Raw genomic sequence first — 22,027 nt, forward strand, 5'->3', positions numbered from 1 at the left:
ACCAACGTACGACGTACGTTGGACTGTGTGAGGACCTCGCGGTGCATGGTTTGGAAACAGTACGAGGATTTCTTTGAAACAACAATAAAATCACCACAGGCATAAAGACTCGTATACAGGTAAAACACTATTATACATTGTGCATTTACATGCGATAGACAGAAATGAAATATTAATTAAATGAGCAATCCCTTCATTTGTTGTCTTAGGGTTGTTGCGCGTTCAATTGCGTTAACAGCTTCTTTTAAGTCTGTTCTCAACTTTTTGATATACTGTGACTGTCAGTAAATTACTAAATTGTTTTATTGTCTTACACATGCATAATGCATGTTTAATATACACTAATATGACCAGATTTCTCTAATGGAAACCGGGGACATTTCCTAGTTCAGTGTTCAAAATCCCATTGAAATCTCACTTGTGATTATCTATGAATTTAACAACAGGGACAATACATTTTTGTGAAAATTATTACTAATTATTATTCTAATTAATAATTATTATGATGCCTGTAAGAAAACCGTTAATGGTTTTAATACAATTCACCAAAAATCACATTATGAAAAACCATAAGTTTACGTTAGTTAGTTTAACCATAAGTTCATAAACCATTCAAATGTTATTTTATGTTTGTGCTTTAGGAAATTGATCTTTGCTATCCCTAATTACGGTTATCATTTTGAATTTTTGGCTCATTTTCAGCAGAAAGTATGTGAATTCTGCAAATATAATTGTTGCAAGTGTAATTGTTTAGTTGATCATTGTTTTATTATTTGTACATCGGGGTATACTTTCACACATGTGGTATAGTTAAGATGTGTGTGTGGGAATTACCTCGGAGTGTGTTGTGATTATGAAACTTTCGGATAAGTTTACAATGGTGTGTAAAACAATCCTTCACACTGTTTAGATCCTGTTATATAGTGCCTACACAATAGTTTTACTTTAATTTAGCATGAATAAGTTAGCATGAGACTACTTTGAATGTTGTTTGTCAGCTCTAGTCAAGGACAAGACACCAAAAACAGGGAAAATATTTGTAAAGGAGTAACTTCAAGCCTATGAAACAACATAAAATAGAATTATAGAAATAAAATTGTTTTGCTTTTATATTTATGCATCTTGAAAGTAGCCACAGGTTTCCTAGATTACAGCTGTGTACATTTTTCATGAGCAGTATTGAGTTCCCATGCATGCTGAATAGTTCTCTGCACAACTGTAGTACGGGTGGTTGGAAAATGCCATTCCAATCTGTTATGTCCCATCAGCGCTCGTCAGCATGGAGACGGATCTTTATGATGAGTTCGGAAACTATATAGGACCGGAGCTGGACTCTGATGAAGATGAGGAACTAGATGCAGAGGACCGGGAGGCTGATGAGGTGTGTCTAAACTACTTAAAATCCACAAAAACAACTGCCAAAAATGATGTTTTATGTGTTAGTTGCAAGACAGTGTATGGTGGGATATAAGAATCGTTTTTCTTATTACAGGCAGATGAGGAGGATGATGATGAAGACCAGGCTGAGGTTGATGAGGAGGGTGGTGGTATGGAGGTGGTTTTGCATGAGGATAAAAAGTATTATCCCACAGCTGAGGAGGTTTATGGTCCTGAGGTGGAGACCATCGTCCAAGAAGAAGATACACAACCATTGACAGGTAACAGGCATGCTGATGGAGTTTATGCACTACATGCACACCCAGTGCAAAATCCAATTTCTCTGATTTGATTTTCTCCTCAGAGCCCATCATAAAACCTGTAAAGTTGAAGCAGTTTACTCTGATGGAGCAGGAGCTTCCAGCCACAGTCTATGACATGGAGTGAGTTCAGTATTGTGTTGATTCTCTCTCTCCCCCATATGTTTGAATTGCATATTCTTACATGCGTGTCTGTCCGCAGGTTCCTTGCTGATTTAATGGACAGCTCAGAACTGATTCGAAATGTCACTTTGTGTGGACACTTACACCATGGCAAGGTAAAAGACAATTATCATGCTTATTAGACAAAAGTGACAGATCTAATGTTCATTATGATGATTTCGTTCATTTTTTTCAAAATGCATTTATCTCCTCATCCCAGACATGCTTTGTGGACTGCCTCATTGAACAGACTCATCCTGAAATCCGCAAGAGAGATGACTCTGATGTAAGTATATAGATAATGAATATAAATGTTTTGGTAACACTTTACAATGTTCATTAGTTAACATTAGTTAATGTATTAACTAACATGAACTAACCATGAGCAATACGTTTGTTAATCTTTGTTAACGTTAGTTAATAAAAAATACAGCTGTTCATGTTAGTTCACGGTGCATTTACTAATGTTAACAAGATTTTAATATTGAAATTAACATTAACAAAGATTATTAAATGCTAACTAATGTAGTTAACTAATGAACCTTATTGTAAAGTGTTACCAATGTTTCTTTGCACATGCAGACAGAGGCGTCCTGTTTTTAAGATGGCATGCCATATTTGTTTAGCACTACAGTCATGCAAAGGATATACTGAAATATTTATCTTTTATTTTTTGCAGCTACGATACACAGATATCCTCTTCACAGAGCAAGAGGTAAGAAATGACTTGTAATAAGATTACAAGCAAGCATTTATCTTGTGTTCTCATGGTATTCATAGTTTCATTAAATCATCTTTTTGTGTTTCCTCATAGAGGGGAGTTGGCATCAAGAGTGCTCCTGTAACCATGGTTCTACCTGACTCACGGGGCAAATCCTACCTCTTCAACATCATGGACACGCCAGGTACTTCCTGCCCTCTCTCCCTCTTCCCTGTGAAGTAGCTAACATCCACAGAGGTGTAAAGAGTACCCGAAAACCATACTTAATTAAAAGTAGAGATACCTCACAGCGAAAATGACTACATTACAAGCTACAAATCACCAATACTACTAGTAAAAGTATTTGAGTATCTGATTTTACAATACTTAAGTATTTTACTTGTACTGAATGTAGGCTTAAAGATGCACTAGTCAACACCTAAGGCTTGGCATACACTGTACGATTTTCGTCCGATTTTGAGCTGAACTTCGGCAATCGGATGGTCTGATGAATTTCTGGCATGCCAGAAATTTTGGTCGCCCCTCTTGAGGGTATCGCACAGTTGAAGCAGAGCTACAAACCGATTGCCCTAAACTCTGTGTTTTTCCCTCACTGCGCCTGCGCAACAATAGAAATTAAATCATTTCATCTTTAATTCTGCAAGAAAGAAAGTGAAAAGAGGGAGACCTTTAAGTTCTGTAGCTATCAAACTAGCTGCAATTTAGCAAACTGTTGCTTACCTTCAGTTCGTGTTGCAAAATGGATAAACCATATTACCCACGTCTTCCTAGCCACCTGCGTGGACACATACACCGGCGCCTTGACATGATTAATGATTTACATGATCATTAATTTACTTGTTTCACTTTCACTTTATTTACTAATTTATTTAATATTTACTTAATTTTATTATCACAGGAAATCTGAACCGTTTGTCCATCATTTGGCAATTGGTGATAAAAAAAAAGTGTCACATCGCAATATTGGAATTTTTTCCATTTTAAACCATGAAGGCGAGTCAGCGCATATCACACAAGCAATGTGCAAACTTTACGCGAAAGTTATGCAGGTGAAGAAATCTCAAACCCCAGTCAATTATTCACTACAGAAAATAAAATAATTTCTCTCAGAGACAACAAGATATAAATCCTAGATCAAAATGCTGATAACATTATATTACTAGGCCTATCTTAATAACATTTCTCTTGTGGCCCATATACATAGTGAAAAAATCAGAAGAGAAGTATTTCGTGTTAAGTTGTTTTTGAAATAAAGCTGCTCTTAATTTTCATTGATGACTGAATATTGCAGTGTTTGGACATATAATATACTGTTAATAATTTTAATTATAGGCCTCTAATTCATTGTATAATAGACCTAAATGTTTTTAAATCATTTTCAATGAGGAGTAAGCTAATCTGTCTGATCTTTTTTTACTGCGCGTCATTTATGATGTGATGCGCGACAAATTAATTGTAATATCAATTTAATAATAAATGTAGGCCTATACTCTAATTATAATATTTATAATTAAATAGGCCTACATAAATTGAAAATGCTATATCCTCTTTATATCGATAGCTAATGCTTTTGACTATATCTCTGGATACATATCTATACATATAGGCCTATGGTCTGTCTGCGCTACCCGGCACGGGGGGTTATCATGCATATTTCACACGTATAGTGTGACCAGACAACTCGCAGCTCGACGATCGGACCGTTTAGTGTGAGCACATAAATCTTGAGCTTTGGCTTTACATCCCATGAGATCTACTAAATTGTGAGTTGGTAACCTTGCTGAAATTGCACAGAAATCACACCGTGTATGCCCGCCTTAAGAGACATGCCATTGAAAAACAAGCAATAGCTGGACGTGCTGGTTTTAGCCTCATCACTGGCTACAGCCACATCCTCATCTCATATATGAAAAACTGCGATACACAATTACCTGCTAATGTGCTCACATTCGTGTAAAGTAGACTTGAAATGCACAAGATATAGTACCTTCATTGCTTTGTAGATGGCGGTATCGCTTCTTTTGTAACAAAGTGCTGCAGAAAAAGTTAGGTGCCTTGCAAAATGTAATGAGTAGTTGCATTACTCATTACAAATGTATTGGAGTAAAGAGTAAAAGTTGTTAATGTCTTTGATACTCAATGTACCGTAAAGTACAGTAACTAATTACATTATCTCTTTACGCCACTGCTTATCTGTTTAAAATTCCACTTAGTACACTTAAAGGAGAAGTTCACTTTTAAAATGAAAATTCTGTCATCATATACTCACCCTCATGTTGTTTCAAACCTGTATGAATTTCTTTCTTCTGCTGAACAGAAAGGAAGATATTTAGAAGAATGTCAGTAACCAGACAGATTTTGGGTCCCATTGACTTCCGTAGTAGGAAAAAAATATACTATGAAAGTCAATGGGACCCAAAAACTGTCTGGTTACTGATATTCTTATAAATATCTTCCTTTCTGTTCAGCAGAAGAAAGAAATTCATACAGCTTTGAAACAACATGAGGGTGAGTATATGATGACAGAATTTTCATTTTAAAAGTGAACTTCTCCTTTAAGTACACAATATATTTGCACACTACTGTGCAAAAGCAAGTGACTTATATCTTATACGCCTCTTCAGGTCATGTGAATTTCTCTGATGAAGTGACATCTGCAGTCAGACTGTCCGACGGCATTGTGCTTTTTATCGATGCTGCCGAGGGGGTGAGTTCACATACATGGTTTACTGCTGATGTCAAGATTTTCACTTCAAGACTGTCATTAGTTTGTCTTTGTTATTGAAATTCAAGAAATAAATCATTTTCTAGGCTTAATATTATATTGTATTTTTCAAATGAAACTAGCTGTTATAAAAAGTATAAACTTTTTAGTGTGTTTTTAACAGTCTGTTTGCATGTGTTCAGGTGATGCTGAACACTGAGCGACTGATCAAGCACGCAGTGCAGGAGAGGTTGGCCATCACTATCTGTATTAATAAAGTAGATCGTCTGATCGTGGAGCTCAAGCTGCCCCCTACTGATGCCTACTACAAACTTCGCCACATTGTGGATGAGGTCAACGGCTTGCTGAGGTACTCTACAATACTTAAAAGAAAAAAAAATTGTAGATAAGACATGCTGTTTGAGACCAATCCTAGAGCTAGAAGCCTAGAACTATTTGTATTTCATCTGCTCATATTTTAGCTTATAGCTGTTGAGCCTCATGAGTTGAATTTTTTTAGCGAGCAGTTTTGTCTGAAATACTAGAGATTATATCTCTGTTTCTCTCTTTGGCAGCACATACTCCACAGATGAATCGGTGATTGTGTCTCCCCTGTTGGGAAACGTGTGTTTCGCTTCCTCGCAATACAGCATCTGCTTCACTCTTGGCTCCTTCGCCAAAATCTATTCAGACACCTACGGTGAGACATACAGAAACTTATAGTTCAAATGCATACTTAATGATTTTGTCTGAAAACATAAACTTTTTTTTACTCTTTTGTTTTACAGGTGATATCAATTACATGGAGTTTTCTAAAAGGCTGTGGGGAGACATTTACTTCAACCCTAAAACGTGAGACAAAAAAGACATTTTGAGTAATGGCAGCATTTTTTTTTTTTTGTCTTTCTTTTTTTTTTTTTTTAACTGGTTGTGTTCTATGCCTATCAGGAGGAAATTCACAAAGAAAGCCCCCAACAGCAACTCTCAGCGCAGCTTTGTTGAGTTTGTGCTGGAGCCGCTGTACAAGATTCTTTCTCAGGTAAGATGTACACTCAAATTTATTCATGCATCTTTAACTTGGGCAATATTTCTACACATTCAGACAGATGCAGTCAAACACGCACACATATCCAGGCTCTGCAACTGTGTTGTGTCTGTAGGTGGTGGGGGATGTGGATACGTCTCTCCCTCGTGTCTTGGATGAGCTTGGCATTCATCTGACCAAAGAGGAGTTAAAGCTCAACATTAGACCTCTGCTACGTCTCGTCTGTAACCGCTTCTTTGGAGAGTTTACAGGTGAGAGTCATTTTGTGCTGCTGTGCTATTGCGTTGAATTATAGTACTTGACCATGTGGGGTGTGTTCGGTCTATTAATGTGTGCAAATTCAACAGGCTTTGTGGACATGTGTGTGCAACACATACCTTCTCCTCAGGGGGGAGCCAAAGCCAAGATAGAGCACAGCTACACAGGGGGACTGGATTCAGACCTCGGAGAGACAATGTCTGAGTGTGACCCTGATGTAAGTGTGGGATCTACAGAGGTTGTTATCAGTGTTTTGATGTTGAACTTGTAAGAGTTTCCATCCCTTGTGTTTAAGACCACAAAATCATCCCGTTATATACTACTGTTCAAAAGTTTGGGCTTGTAAGATTTTTGTAATGTTTTTTAAAGAAGCCTCTTATGCTCAACAAGGCTGCATTTATTTGATCAGAAATACAGGAAGAACAATAATATTGCAAAATATTATTAAAACTTTTAAATGTTTTCTGTTTTTATATTTTAAAGTGTAATTTATTCCTGTGATGTCAAAGCTGAATTTTCAGCATCATTACTCCATTCATCAGTGTCACATGATCCTTCAGAAATCATTATAATATACCAGTTTGAAGCTCAAAAAGCATTTCTTAAAATGATCAATGTTGAGAACAGTTGTGCTGGTTCCCCCCTTTTTTTCAGGATTATTTGAATAGAAAGTTCAAAAGAACATAATTTATTTTGAAATAGAAATAGAAAATCTTTTGTAACTTTGTAAACTTCTTTACTTTAATTTTTAACAATTTACTGCATCCTTGCTGAATAAAAGTAACAATCATACTGCCCCCAAACTTTTGATTGGTAGTGTATGTGAATATGAATTAGCACAAAATATAAATGGAAATGGAAGTCATTGCTTTTAGGGAAGCAACTATAGATCTTCTATTAGATAAATAATAAATAGCTTGTGGTTTAGAGCACACAGACAAAACGCTGTGGCTGATGCTTTATGTCTAGGAGCGACAGCTTGTCAGGCAGTTCTGGAGTAACCAATCATTTTGATGACAAGCTAAGGCTCCAGCATTTCAGAATGACCAGTCCAAAATGTTGTATTTTCTTCTCTGAGTCAATTACTCAGTCACATGACTTTTTTTGATGGCCGTTTCTTGAATTTTATCCAGTAAATGTACTTAACGCATATATCATCTTACTGAATAAAAAATAAAAATGTATCCACCTCAAGCAAGCCTACAAAAAAATCACTAAGTACTAAGTCAAACTTGTTTTCCTCTCTAAGGGTCCACTGATGTGCCACACCACTAAGATGTTCAGCACAGACGACGGCGTTCAGTTCCACGCCTTTGGTCGAGTCCTGAGTGGAACCCTGCAGGCGGGCCAGCCGGTGAAGGTTCTGGGAGAAAACTACAGCCTGGAGGATGAGGAGGACTCACAGATCTGCACTATTGGACGGCTTTGGATTTCTGTCGCTAGGTGACTGTCACACTCGGACATTCTGATAATAAGCTCATTTTTTGCTCGCATCATTATACAGCAGTGATTCTCAATGCTTTTTGACTCCATGTCCACAACAATATTTGAAGGCTCTATGACCTTTCCAGTTGTTAATTATTTACTGGATAAGTATTAAGGATAAGGATTTTTTTTAAAATATTTGCGCTCAATTTCTACCCCATAAATTATTTTAGAGCTTGGCATAACTAGAAAAATGTACATTCATTCTAAAAATGCCCTTGCGGTTGTATGATTTTATGAATTTACATGACATATCCAGGTCTAGAAATCGCACTTTAAAAATTAGGCTTCTCCTTATATTCAGGTTTTTCAAGACAAGGTTTTTGTTGACAGAGGTGAATTAAATTAGGAAATATCTTGATTTTTAGTTTTGGCTTGTTTTAAATATTTTAAGTCATCTTGAGGCCCCCGGTTGAGAAACGCTGTTATATACACTGTAAAAAAAAAAATTACGAAGTTCTGATTAAAACAAAGATTACTGTAACTGTTTCTTGTTTTACAAGAAAATACTATCAGTCTTTCACATTTAATTCATTGTGTTATCTGCCGTTCCTTTGTGAATGTTGTTTCAAAGTTTGGGAATATTGTTGACTTGACTCAAAGTAAATTCTACACCAAAAGTAATGTTTGTAAATGTTATGTTTAATGTGTTTATGCAAGGTACCAGATTGAAGTGAATCGTGTTCCTGCTGGTAACTGGGTGCTGATCGAGGGCTGCGACCAGCCTATCGTTAAAACGGCCACAATCACAGAGCCCCGTGGAAATGAAGAGGTGGGAGAGAGAGAGAGAGATATCTATTTGAATCTAAGCAGTGATAATTTATGAGGGATTGGATGTTGAATGTGCTTTGCATTGTGAATAGGCTCAGATCTTCAGGCCGTTGAAGTTTAACACTGCGTCAGTGATAAAAATAGCTGTGGAACCAGTCAATCCCTCAGAACTGCCCAAGATGTTGGATGGACTCAGAAAAGTCAACAAGAGTTATCCTTCACTTACAACAAAGGTAACACACTTTAGAACAACTCACGCTACCAATATTGTTTTAAAGCCATGTTTCTTTCATGTGTTAAACCTTGAGACAAACTAGATGCCGCATATACTTGAGTGGCAATGAGCAGGGTTACTTGATAACATTTCGGCTCTTTGTTTAGTGTACAGAGATGTATTGCAACCGTTTTACTGACTTGTTTCGTATTAATCTGTGCTGGTTTCTTTGTGTGTTCAGGTGGAAGAGTCAGGTGAACACGTGATTCTTGGCACAGGTGAGCTGTACCTGGACTGTGTAATGCACGACCTGCGGAAGATGTACTCTGAGATTGATATCAAGGTGCTTTTTTGCTCTCATACAATCTTCCTTTTACTCTCATCCCTTCTTGCCCTCTTCACTTCATTTACATGTGATTTATCTTTGACTTCTCAATAGGTAGCTGACCCTGTGGTGACTTTCTGCGAGACTGTGGTGGAGACATCCTCCCTGAAGTGTTTTGCTGAAACACCCAATAAAAAGTGAGGAACAAACTTTCTGTATCTCAACACCACCTTTTAGAAATCCAGTTTTGTTGAAATGTGACCTGTAAAAGTTTTGCCAGGATAACAAATTGGTTCAGATATGTTTGTCTCATTTGTTTCTCTGTGTGTGTGTGTGTGATTGTCAGGAATAAGATCACCATGATTGCCGAGCCGTTGGAGAAGGGTCTAGCCGAAGACATTGAGAACGAGGTGGTGCAGATCACATGGAACAGGTAGAATAACATCTCAGAACTATAGAAAACGTATTGGTTATATATAACACAAATGTGTCTCTCTTAGCCAAGTACAAAAAAGTTGGAATTTAATGTGAACATTTTTATTTGCCTATCATGCAAACATCATGTTTGTATTGCTCTGGTGTGAGGCCCTTAAGGGTTAAAGGGTTAGTTCACCCAAAAATAAAAAATTCTGTCATTAATTACTCACCCTCCTGTCTGTTCATCGTATAAAGCAGTCGTGTCTCTTCAGACATTTTGAACTAAACTGGATCATATGGATTAGTTTTACGATCAACCTTTTTGAAGTGTCAGTTGTGTAGCTATCAATGGAGGGACAGAAAGCTCTAAGATTTCATCAAAAAGATCTTCATTTGTGTTTCGAAGATGAACGAAAGGCTTACAGGTTTGAAATGACATGATGTTGAGTAAATGATGAAAGAATGTTAATTTTTGGGTGAACTAACCATTTAAAATTCCAAAATTAACTACCATTCAAAATGTTGTGGTCGGTAAGATTTCGGTTTCAGACAAATGCTGTTCTTCTGAACTTTCTGTTCATAAAAAAATCCTGAAAAATCACAGTTTCCACAAAAATATTGAGCAACTGTTTTTAACATAAAATATATTAAAGTATTTAAAATTGTAATAATGTTTCACAATATTACTGTTTATACTGTATTTTTGATCAAATAAATTCAGCCTTGGTAAGCATAAGAGACTTCTTTCAAAAACATTTAGTTAAAAACATTACCAATCCCAAACTTTTGAATGGTAGTGTATGTGGTGCTGTTTCACCTATAATCTGTTAACCAACTTAAAACATACCCCTCTTTCTCCCTATAGGAAAAAGTTGGGAGAGTTTTTCCAGACCAAGTATGACTGGGATTTGCTAGCAGCTCGTTCCATTTGGGCTTTTGGACCTGACACGACTGGTCCCAACATATTAGTAGATGATACTTTGCCCTCTGAGGTAATTTACACATCAGCTGACACTAATTGTGTTTGGCAAGGTTCATTTATTTTTCATTGACTCAATGATACAATTCTACTGTAATTGGATTGCAAATTAATGAAATTTAGGATAGATTTAACGTCATATCGCCGACGACGACTGTATTGACGTATACTTAGAAATAGTGCCTTTGGCCATTTGAATTTGCATATCTGTTGAATTCTTTTGGCATGGATGTGTTGGTGTTATTATCTGGTGTTTGTTTTGTCAGGCAAGCAGAGGGTGTGAAACATATTGTCGTGTGTGATTGCATGTGACACCATCTATCTATTTTTGTGAGAGGTCATGCAAGTTGTTGACCGTTGAATGACTCTAAATGATCTGTTCTCTTTTTCTGTGCGTGTTGTAGGTAGATAAAGCTCTCCTCGGCTCAGTGAAGGACAGCATTGTACAGGGCTTCCAGTGGGGCACACGTGAGGGTCCTTTATGTGATGAACGTAAGACATTGTAAAACACTTTATATGAGAGTTCTCTGTGATTTTGAAGGCAAAATAGGCGTAAAAAAAAACACCATGCTGTCAATAAAATACTCTTGAATGGCAAATGAATATTTAAATGCATATCTACTATATTTCATTAATGGTTGATTTTTCACTTATATCGGTCAGTACTGGACATTGCGCATGATCATTTTCCTTGCTTTAACGTTTAGATTAAACTTAATCTTTAAAAACACCAATGTAAAAACTAGGGATGCTCATAATTAACTTAACTGACAGTAAGAATTTTTTTCTGATTAATACGGTTTAAAAGGTAATTTAAAGTGTTTTTTCAGTGTGTTTTAAAAATGTTTGCTGCATGTTTAAAAAAAATGCTACACATGTCAAATTGTGTTTTTGAAGGGGGAAAAAATGTTATTCAGAATTCAGACTTATCAGAATGTTAATTCATATATATATATATATATATATATATATATATATATATATATATATATATATATATATATAATAGTCTATAACAAATATGTCTCTTTGACAATCCATATATATATATATATATATATATATATAATAGTCTATAACAAATATGTCTCTTTGACAATCCATATATATATATATATATATATATATATATATAACAAATATGTCTCTTTGTCAATCCTTGCATTCAGCAATCCGCAACGTGAAGTTTAAGATCCTAGATGCCGTGATTGCACAGGAACCGCTGCACAGAGGAGGAGGACAGGTCATCCCTACAGCTCGCAGAGTCGTCTACTCTGCCTTTCTCATGGTAATCTATCCTTTAATAGGTCTGTTTAGTCACCTCTCTTTCTTCCCATCTTCCTCTGTTTCCTTTTCTACTTAATCATTGTTTCCATTAGTCTTATTGGATGTTTCATTTAATTACGTGATCCATTAACTCGGTTCAGTAGATTAAGTTGATTATCGTAATTGGTTTCTCACTCACTCACCCTCTTTTTTTCCCTTACTTTGTGATTGGTTGTTTTCTGCAGGCCACGCCCAGGCTGATGGAGCCTTATTACTTTGTGGAGGTTCAGGCTCCTGCTGACTGCGTTTCTGCCGTGTACACGGTGCTGGCACGCAGGAGGTAAAATACACACACAGAATGAGGACATTGCTGACTTGTCAGTAAACACACACTCGCATTAAGCAGATTGTTGCTCAAGGCAGCAAAAGTCAGCAAGTCTCTAATAAAGACGGTCTCCTTTTAGAATGAGCCTCTGACTGATCTCTTGTCTCTGTGTCCCGTAGAGGTCATGTGACGCAGGATGCCCCAATCCCTGGCTCTCCTCTCTACACCATCAAGGCTTTCATACCAGCTATTGACTCGTTTGGTTTTGAAACCGATCTCCGCACGCACACGCAGGGCCAAGCATTTGCGCTCAGTGTGTTCCACCACTGGCAGGTACAATCGCACCAACGTTTTTTCCTTCTCTCTCTCTTTTGCGTGCGTTTTAATGAGTACAAGAGGGATTGTGTGTATGTAAAAAAAATCCTGTCAAAAACACACCCATTTCACCCAACAATGAAAATAAATCCTGGTTAAATTTTATAATATGAGAAATAAATTTAAATTGATCTTTGATAAATGATGATTTTTTGTTTTTTTGCGCTAATAGATTCATTGTACTATTGTTAAATTATTTAGCAGCTGCTGTTTTTTTTTTATTACACATTGTATTACAGTATTTTTACTACAAGAACCTAATGAGATTTACCATTTGAAATTAGTAATAGAAACTTTTTGATGCATTACTTTAATGAAAATTTGGAAGGAAATGTAGAAATATTTAAGAAACGGTAGTTTTTTTTTGTATGCTGATGTAAAAGTTTTATCACAGTACTTTAAACCGAGATAATTTAATTAGAACCGCTTTTAAGAATATTGGAAATGACAAAAAATATAGTAATGAGAATTTTTGAAAAATATGCAAAAAGTAGTCATTTAAAAAATTGTCTTAATTTTCTTTACGCAAAATACGATTTCTTTCCTTTTCATTTTGGGGTAAAATGTGACTTGGACATGTTTGCATAGGATTCTCCTGTGTGTGCGTGGGTCTGGTCTGTGTGTGTGAGTTGATGTGCTCTGATGTGTTTGATGTTGAGTAGCAGAAGTTCGAGTCAGCAGCAGCTTATCTCAGACTCCCTTTGCCTTTAACACTGTTTCTGTGTGTGTGTTTGTCACATGGTATTAGATTTTCATGACTGTCCTGAGTAATTATTGTCTCTGCCCCTCACTCTAGATTGTTCCCGGTGATCCTCTGGATAAGAGCATTGTGATTCGTCCTCTAGAGCCTCAGCCGGCCCCTCATCTAGCCAGAGAGTTTATGATCAAAACCCGCAGGCGCAAAGTAAGAAATGTTTGACGTCTCTGAAGTTTCAATCAACTTGTTTAGTTAGAATATGCATCATATATCATCATATATCAACATCATCTCTCTTCTTCCTCCAGGGTTTGAGTGAGGACGTTAGTATCAGCAAGTTCTTCGATGACCCTATGTTGTTGGAGCTGGCCAAACAGGATGTGGTGCTCAACTACCCGATGTGATGAGACAAATGAACTTAACTTATCCCATCATTCCCCTTCAGCTTCACCGGACTTGCCCCTATTACGAATCAATCCAGTTCTGTATGATGGAATATAAAAACAGTTTTTTTTATATGCAAAGTGCTAGAAACATCAACACTGATTTCTGTTGCTGTTACCCCAGACTCCCCTAAATTAACCTGTGACCTCCATGTGCATCCTTACAGTCTTGCCCTGTTTATTTTTATATTTGACAAGTGTTTTTGTAGTATAAGATGATGCGAGGACAGGCAAGTCTTTTTGGAATGTGTCTGAAATCTCTGTAAAATCTTACATAATTTTTGTAAGTGTGATTAAAAGGATTTGGCCTGTGGATCTGTGTTTGAGTTCATTATGGATGTATTCTTTATGATATCCATGAAGGTGATAGCCATTGTACTTCTCAAGGCTTGCAGACACTTTGATGTGAAGGAAAGGTGGTTTTGATATGCAGTATGAAAGCATGCTCAAACTTTGCAGGAGAATATTCAACACTGGAGATACTTGGAGATCATTCAGTGAATACAGAATAAAAGTGAAGTACATACAAAGGGCAGGAGATGTACATCTGCATACATACGTGTAAAAACAGATTGGTTTGTGTCTGTCACACTGCCAGATGCAGAAGCAGAACTGAGGAAGGTCGACATGAGTGAAGGCCATTCGACAGACCGAAGTCTGACATTTAAGTGAATGTCACAGATGTCTTTCTGTTTTTCATGATTACTCTGAGTTGTGAGAGTTGGTTATTTGCATTTATATTAAATGAAACTCAGTTCAGTTCTGCATTTAAACTAACCTAAACCAGAAACTAATAAAGCTATGAATAAAGCTTAAACAGGAAAATCATACAGAATGACATGAGAGTGAGTGAATGATTTAATTTACATGTTTTAGTACTATCCCGGTTACACTATAATAAGGTCTCATTTGTTAGCATTAGTTTACATTAACTAACAATGAAAAATACTTTCATTTATTAATCTTAGTGTTAATTTCAACATTTACTAGTACATTATTGAAATCAAAATTTGTATCGATTAATATTATTTAATGGACCTGAGTCAACATGAATTAACAATTAACAGTTGTATTTTTAATAACTAACCTTAACTAAGATTAATAAATACTGTAACAAATGTATTGCTCATTGTTAGTTATTGCATTAACCATAATGAATGAACCTTATAAAGTGTTATCGTTATCCCTATAAAAATAAAATAAAAAGTATATAAAGTTCAATTGAAAAGTTAATGAAAAGTAAGTAAACAGTATGTTAATATTTTGAACTTTACTGCCATATTTTTGGACATTCATCTAATCAGTCTGGCTGAAGAGAAGTTTCTGAATGTCAGAGGGAATCATAGATTTAATTCAGAGATGGCGAGTTTCAATGCATGTGTCATTGGGTAATATGATGATGAATAATCAGTTCGGACTACGTTGCTGCTGCCTTCATGAATGATGTGTGTTTGTGTGTGTGATGTAAATATGTGAGATGGTTCTGGCAGCATGAGTGACAGACTTTATAAGAGGCTCTCTCATGCACTGCACATACCACTTGCATAATAAAATATCTGTCAACACTTAAAGCCTTATAGTTGCCAGAAACATGTCAGAGAACACAGTGTTTCTTGATCTCACCACAAAGAAATACACAATGTTCCTGTGGAAAGTTTAAGGTTTTGATACTCCAGCCAGCAGTGAGGTGGTTTCATTAACACAGTTAACTTGCATGTCAAGGGGAAAAGATAAAGAGAGAAAAGGGAGAAAGGATTGAATACCAGGATCACTTTCTCACAAGATGAATGGTGAAATGAAATTCTGATTGAGTGTCTTCTCCTAAGGTTTTGGCTTACTGGTGTATTTTCTCTATATTTAGAAGCGATTTTCAAATTGTGCTCAAAGGTTCTGTGTGAATGTGAGCTTTGGCACGTTTCACATTCACTGCCATCAGAGCAGATGCCCTGGGCTCCACACAGTCACAATGCATGTACACACACATATTCTACCCCAGAGTCAGTAAACTGTCATAATACTTTCACAAACTTGTTAGACACACTTCATGATTGACACAACACAGAAATATGTACGGTTCATTTCTAAGTTCTAAGTCAAATATTTGCTTTATAGATTCATTCATTCACGTTGCTTTCAGTATAAGCTTTTGTATTTAAGGATGTTTACCTTTATCTCTGGCATCTTACCTTGTATCTCCAGACTTTTTCTTCCATCCAATGACATATACTTCCTCCATTCTATCTCAGCCAATCAAAAAAGATGGTGTTGTCAGTCTGGTATTGTTTCATAGTGCTTTGACAGGGCTTTGGTTCAATGTTCATGAATGAATGTTTCTATTTATTAGACTTTTATATCTTTAATATCCAAACATGAATGATTATACTGTATGACCTGTAGTGCAGTAGTTATATGGGCTAAATGTTATTGAACTTTTTATGTGATTTTATTTTTTTTGTCATTTTTGGAGCTTCAAAGACACTGGTCAACATTTAACTTTAATGAACATTAACTTTCTGCCTAATTCCTCCTTTCATGGTCAAGAAAATCATACAGGTTTGGAACAACGTAAATTATTGTTTTTGAGGGAACTAGGCTTTTAAGCCATGCCTCCCTGCATGGCCAGTTAAATTACTACTGCTTTTTTCTCCTCTATTTCTTTCAGGTCTCTTCTCCACTCACACCTTAACCTCTTCATGACCCTCTGTCATAAGAACTGCAGAGAACCCAGTCATGACACCACATGAGGGCAGCGTTTCTTACAGCAATATGAAAGACATATACAGCGCATAGGCTTTGTTTGGAATGCAACATATTTCTAACTGCATACTGCATTGTATACATATGCCTACTATTTTAACATTTACATTTAATCATTTATCAGATGCTTTTAACCAAAGCAACTTCCAATTGAGAAGGACAACAGAAGCAATCAAATCAACAGCATAGATAAAATAGAAATAGAATAGAAAGTGTTAATATTAATGGGTCAAGTGTTGACAAAAAGATGCTATTCTATTTCTTGAAAATGGCTAAGGACTCAGCAGCTCAGATTGAGTTAATTAGGTCATTCCACCAGCAGGGAACAGTCCAGGTGAAGGTCTGTGAAAGTGATTTTGTGCCTCTTTGAGATGGCACCACAATGCGCTGTTCACTTGCAGAACGCAAGCTTCTGGAGGGCACATAAGTCTGAAGTAGTGAATTTAGGAATGGGTATGCAGAGCCAGTGGTCGTTCTGTAGGCAAACATCTGTGCCTTGAATTTGATGCGAGCAGCAATTGGCTACCAGTGTAAATTGATGAATAGAGGTGTGACGTGCGCTCTCTTCAGCTCATTTAAGACCACTCTTGCTGCTACATTTTGAATCAGTTGCAGAGGTTTAACATTACATGCTGGAAGGCCTGCCAAGAGAGCATTACTATAGTCCAGTCTGGATAAAACAAGAGCTTGGACAAGGAATTGTGTAGCATGCTCCAATAGGAAGGGCCTGATCTTCTTGTATAAGGCAAATCTGCAGCACTGGGCCATTCAAGCAATGTGGTCTGTGAAGTTTAACTGATTATCAATCACAACTCTGAGGTTTCTGGCTGTCCTGGATGGAGTTATGGTTGACAAACCCAGCTGAATGGAAGTTGTGATGAAATGTTGGGTTGGCAGAGATCACAAGCCGCTCTGTCTTTGCAAGGTTGAGTTGAAGGTGGTGTTCCTTCATCCAGTCCGAAAATGTCTGTCACACTGAGATGCGAGGAGCTACGGTCGTATTATTTGGCTGGATTGAGAGGTTGAGTTGTGTGATATCAGCATAGCAGTGATAGGAAAAACCATGTTTCTGAATGACAGATCCTAATGATGACATGTAGATGGAGAAGAGAAGTGGTCCAAGCACTGAGCCCTGAGGCACCCCAGATATTGCAACTTAGACACCTCACCCCTCCAAGACAGCCTGAAGGGGTATGCAGCAGCCAGTGTGCAACAATAAACTCTTCAAATAGTAGCTCACAGTACTCATGAAACCTCATTAGTTTAATTGTTTAATTCAGCAAGTGGTGCCCATTTATCATCTGAATAACAATTTTGTATTTTTGATCCAGTTTTGTATAAAATTGGAATATTTCTTTGGATACAATTTTTGGTCAATATTTGCATAAAATCTTATTGTTACAGTCCATGTTAGTGACATTAATGTTTAACAGAAATGATGAAGAAAGGAAAAGTCAATCCTAAATACAGTGGAAAGGAATTGCTAAACTTTATGAATTGCTAGCAATAGGTCTGATGAACAGTAGTGGACACAAGTGATGTCCGGTATTTGCACAATACTTGCTATTAAGGACACTTCATGTTCAATTAAACAATCAGAATATGAGGAATATGTTGAGAAGAAGAATACACTAAACTTGGTTAAGATATTAAGGGGAGACACTATACAGGCAAAAACAGTGTTTTTTCATGCATCTGTCAATTTTGAGATTATGGGCTTTTTGGCTTCTGAGTGTTTTTTTTCAGACTTGTGGACAAAAAACATCCAAAATACAGTTTCAACTGTATCTTTTAGAGCACTTTATCTATTTGCATCTGTAGATTTCAATTACAGTATATATCTTTAAAGGCCGTTTTCGCAAAATGAGTTTTTCCTCCTACACTGAGCCAGAAATCTCCACTTCAGTAACGCTTACACACACCAAATTTGAGTTTTATTCTTATATCAATATTATGAAGGTTTTTAAGGGGTTTGTTCATATATAATTTTCCTGATTTTATACAACATTTTATTCCTAAAAAATGCGAAAATTTTATTCTTTTTGGCTGTTGACAGTATTTGTTCTGATTTGTGGAGTGATACATAGAGATATCCTAAATCCCCTCTGTAAAAACGTTGGCTCTAATATATCAAATAAATGAAACAATCATTTTTAAACTGACTTCATCCAATGTTCAGATTTTTGTTCTAGAAATGTATGCAATTTAGTGCATATTTAATTAGACAATGCCTCATTTGCATATTTAAACATAACATTTCAGAAAACTTGTAATACAAATTTTTTTTTTTTTGTTGTTGCTATTATTAATGTAATCAATCAACCGGTGAAGTATGGTGATATTTATTAGTTTTTTTTTTCCCCTACCTGAGGTGTCTCGCCTTAAAATGACAAAAATCTGGATTTTATTGTATTATGCAAAAAAAAAAAAAAAAAAAAAAAAAAAAAGCATAAAAAAAAAAGCTTACAAAATAAAGAATACATTGACTACAATGTAATCAGTTATTAATATTTTGTTGTTTCTCCCTTGTTTTTGATTACAGCAGCCATTCTCCTGGACATTGACTCACTAAACTTTGTACATGTTTCATGCTTAACTTCTTTCCAATCTTCCATAAGTTCTTCTCAAATCTGAGCTTCATTTAAAGACCTGCATGGCTTATCACATGGCTTATTTAAAAATTCCCAAAGGTTTTCAATGGCTCTAGGTCAGGGGACTAAGGAGGCCACTTAAGACTTCAAAATACTAAGCATGAACACTTTTATTGAGCACAGCTTTGTTGCATGCGCTGTGTTTTTGGGATCGTTATCATGTTGAAAAATACACATTTGATTTCAAAACAGATCCTCCACACTTGGTTACATTGTGTTCAACAGGATTCCCATGTATTGGTCCATTTTCAAAGCGCCAGCAGTTTTGTCATTTGGCATGTTTCATTGCATAACAAATGATACAATTGAAACATGGAATGCATACATTAGTTTTACACTCCAGGCACAGCACAACATGCATACAAAATATTTATTTAATTCATATTTCATAAAAAAGTATAAATATAATAAATATGTAATAAAGTGTCACTATACTGTATGTTGAGGCATTACAAGAAAATGTGATGCTGTCAAAATATGAGTTATGATGACTGTAATGTCATGATAATTAATGGAATTTCAATGTGAATATTCTAAAATTATATTTTAGTGGTTGAAGAAAGTTTTGGAACAAACTCTGGCATTTCGACTTTACACAATGGTAGAAAAATACAACTCTGAAATGAGCTGTGGTTGTCTGATCATTTGTTCAATCACATTGAGTGACAGATTAATGGAGTGATTTGATGTGACAGTGTCACCATCTTGATCCAACGTCTCAGTGATGCCTCTACTACTCTTCTCCTTTCCCACAAGTCAGAGTGGGAGATTCATGTTAAACAGGGCGCCAGGGAATTTCTGGCAGACACCACAAGATAATGTGACAAAGAGATGTACTGGAGCCCTCCGTGTCACTTCAGGCTGTTTTTGAGCACCATATGCCGAAAACCCTTCTGTTCATCAAAACCACCCAGAGTACACAAACTTTTGGAAGCCTGATTTCACCCTACCTCCCAGTCACAACTATGTGAACAGTTTGATCATATCTATGCCATCCTAGCATCAATAATTATTTCATGCCCTGGACTCTTACCAACCTAAGCCCTGCCATCATTTGACAAGTGAGAAAGAGAGAGAGACAGAACACAAAGAAAACAGAGGGAGAGAGAGATGCCTCTGGTTTGGAGGAAACCCCATTTCCAATGTCACCGTCTGTATAAGATGTCAGCCAATGCACCTGAACCAGTCAGCCTGTCAAAGTTCCTGTCAGAGTGCCTGAATGTCAGAGAAGCAGATGGAGAGGTTACAAAGGCTCGTTTAGACTTGAGACTGATGGAACACGGTTTCAGGGTAAGAACTATCAACTCAAATTCTGACTGAGGATATAGGGCTGGGCAGGTTTTAGAAGTCTAAATTAAGCTGAAGAAATGGACTAAGAGTACAATAACAGTATGTTAGTAGGAATCATAAAAAGAGAAAATTATATTTTTCTGTTTAAAAGTTAAAAAACCTATCCAATGTTCCAGGTTTTGCTTTATTTTCTCTGATAATTTACAATAGAACAAATTATTAAATGTATTAAAACAATTTATTACAAATGTCTAACATTTATAGTCTAATTTGTATCGAAACAGATAACAAAATAATTGAATAAACAGCTTAAATTGAAGTTAAAACACACTGGCTTTTTATGTCAAAAGGAAATCATGCATGAAAGCGGGCGCGCGCATCGTGCTTGCGCGCAAGTCAATCATCCTTCGACTTTTGTGAACGTCAGAAATGCCTCTCGTCAGTGTGCAACCATCCGTCATGCTTCCCCTTCAGTTTTATACGCCGTAGCATCCCTCAGACAAGGTCGTGCACTTTTGCCTTTCCCTGCGAGAAACATCCGAAAAAGTGGCGTGGGTAAAATCCGTGCAAGCAGTCATTGTGTCCCAGCCTCCCCGCGAGGACGGAGAGGAGATGCGGACACCGCTTGAAATCGTAGTCATTTATTTTTGACAGTTAGTAGGATGGATAGGTCGCACGTGTGCAATGAAGTGAGTGACTTTAGGCGCGCGATTAAAAATGACACTTCAAGTGCGAGAGAATAATTCGCCAGGTAAATACGGGCACGAGCTCTCGCTAGACGCGCGAAAATGAACTCAACGGTGAGCGAGTATCGGCTGTGATTTCTTCGAAATGACTGAATTCATCCAACTGAATTTATGAACAGAACGACAGATGGCAAATGAATATTAACAACACTCACAATACGTCGTAAAATAGCGCTTGTTACCGAACAGCATGTTAAAATCGGGTAATTTCAGTCACGCTCTGAGGTCGCGTGAAGGGTTCAACGGTGACAAGACACAAGCGAAGGCGAGTTCAACAACGGAGGACTTGGGCAGCGATTAAAATACTGGGACCTTCCGTCATTTCGGCATCCTTCTCCATAAAATAATCATCACAGACTCGCAGAGCGGTAAGAATCATATTTCAGCCATATTTGAATTTTAATAGCAAGATAATGTGTGTGGAGAAACAGCACGTGCGCGTGAATGCGCTTCAGTTCTGTGACAGAACTGAAGCGCGTTACTACATTTTGACGAGGTTATGATGAATATCAATACTATATACTTTAATGAAGGACAATTAAAAATGTACTTTTGTGTGAAACGCAGCGCATTGATAGTGTGGTTACCACTGTAAAAAAAAAAAAAAAAATCGCCAATAATGACACTATTACCCACGGGTTTGGTTTAAGGTTTTGTTGCTGACAGAATCAAAACGGCATTACAGACTTCACAGTTTCT

The 22,027-nt window shown here is 36.7% G+C and overlaps 2 protein-coding genes across 4 annotated transcripts in view; both read left to right on the forward strand.

Moving 5' to 3' along the window:
- Nucleotides 1-14,717, forward strand: eftud2 (elongation factor Tu GTP binding domain containing 2). Its single transcript, XM_079885027.1, has 28 exons — nt 1-119; nt 1,269-1,381; nt 1,493-1,658; nt 1,742-1,820; nt 1,900-1,975; nt 2,080-2,145; nt 2,539-2,574; nt 2,674-2,764; nt 5,205-5,287; nt 5,488-5,654; nt 5,860-5,984; nt 6,073-6,136; nt 6,233-6,323; nt 6,445-6,580; nt 6,677-6,804; nt 7,837-8,030; nt 8,733-8,844; nt 8,936-9,076; nt 9,299-9,400; nt 9,497-9,579; nt 9,729-9,815; nt 10,665-10,791; nt 11,183-11,270; nt 11,948-12,066; nt 12,290-12,384; nt 12,549-12,702; nt 13,541-13,648; nt 13,750-14,717. The coding sequence occupies exons 2-28, from the start codon at nt 1,280-1,282 to the stop codon at nt 13,843-13,845; spliced, it is 2,916 nt and encodes a 971-aa protein (XP_079741153.1). The 5' UTR covers nt 1-119; nt 1,269-1,279; the 3' UTR covers nt 13,846-14,717.
- A 5,814-nt stretch (nt 14,718-20,531) lies between these two features.
- Nucleotides 20,532-22,027, forward strand: part of gjc1 (gap junction protein gamma 1) — a 35,393-nt gene continuing 33,897 nt past the window's right edge. For 2 of the 3 annotated variants that reach the window (XM_079871278.1, XM_079871279.1), the window contains exon 1: nt 21,028-21,696. The gene's annotated coding sequence lies outside the window, so the exon portion shown is untranslated. Of the gene's footprint in view, nt 20,583-21,027; nt 21,697-22,027 lie in introns of those variants that run through there. The other variant, XM_079871280.1, reaches the window with a different exon arrangement.

The sequence above is a fragment of the Squalius cephalus genome (genome assembly GCF_949319135.1).
Source record: "Squalius cephalus genome assembly, chromosome: 1".
Classification (NCBI taxonomy): Eukaryota; Metazoa; Chordata; class Actinopteri; order Cypriniformes; family Leuciscidae; genus Squalius; species Squalius cephalus.

Bases quoted from the DNA above. Each gene is read 5' to 3' on its own strand.
- eftud2 (XM_079885027.1), top strand. From the start codon at position 1,280: ATGGAGACGGATCTTTATGATGAGTTCGGAAACTATATAGGACCGGAG. The intron at 1,821-1,899 runs GTGAGTTCAGTA...GTCTGTCCGCAG, and splicing joins GCCACAGTCTATGACATGGA to GTTCCTTGCTGATTTAATGG. The intron at 5,655-5,859 runs GTACTCTACAAT...TCTCTTTGGCAG, and splicing joins GAGGTCAACGGCTTGCTGAG to CACATACTCCACAGATGAAT.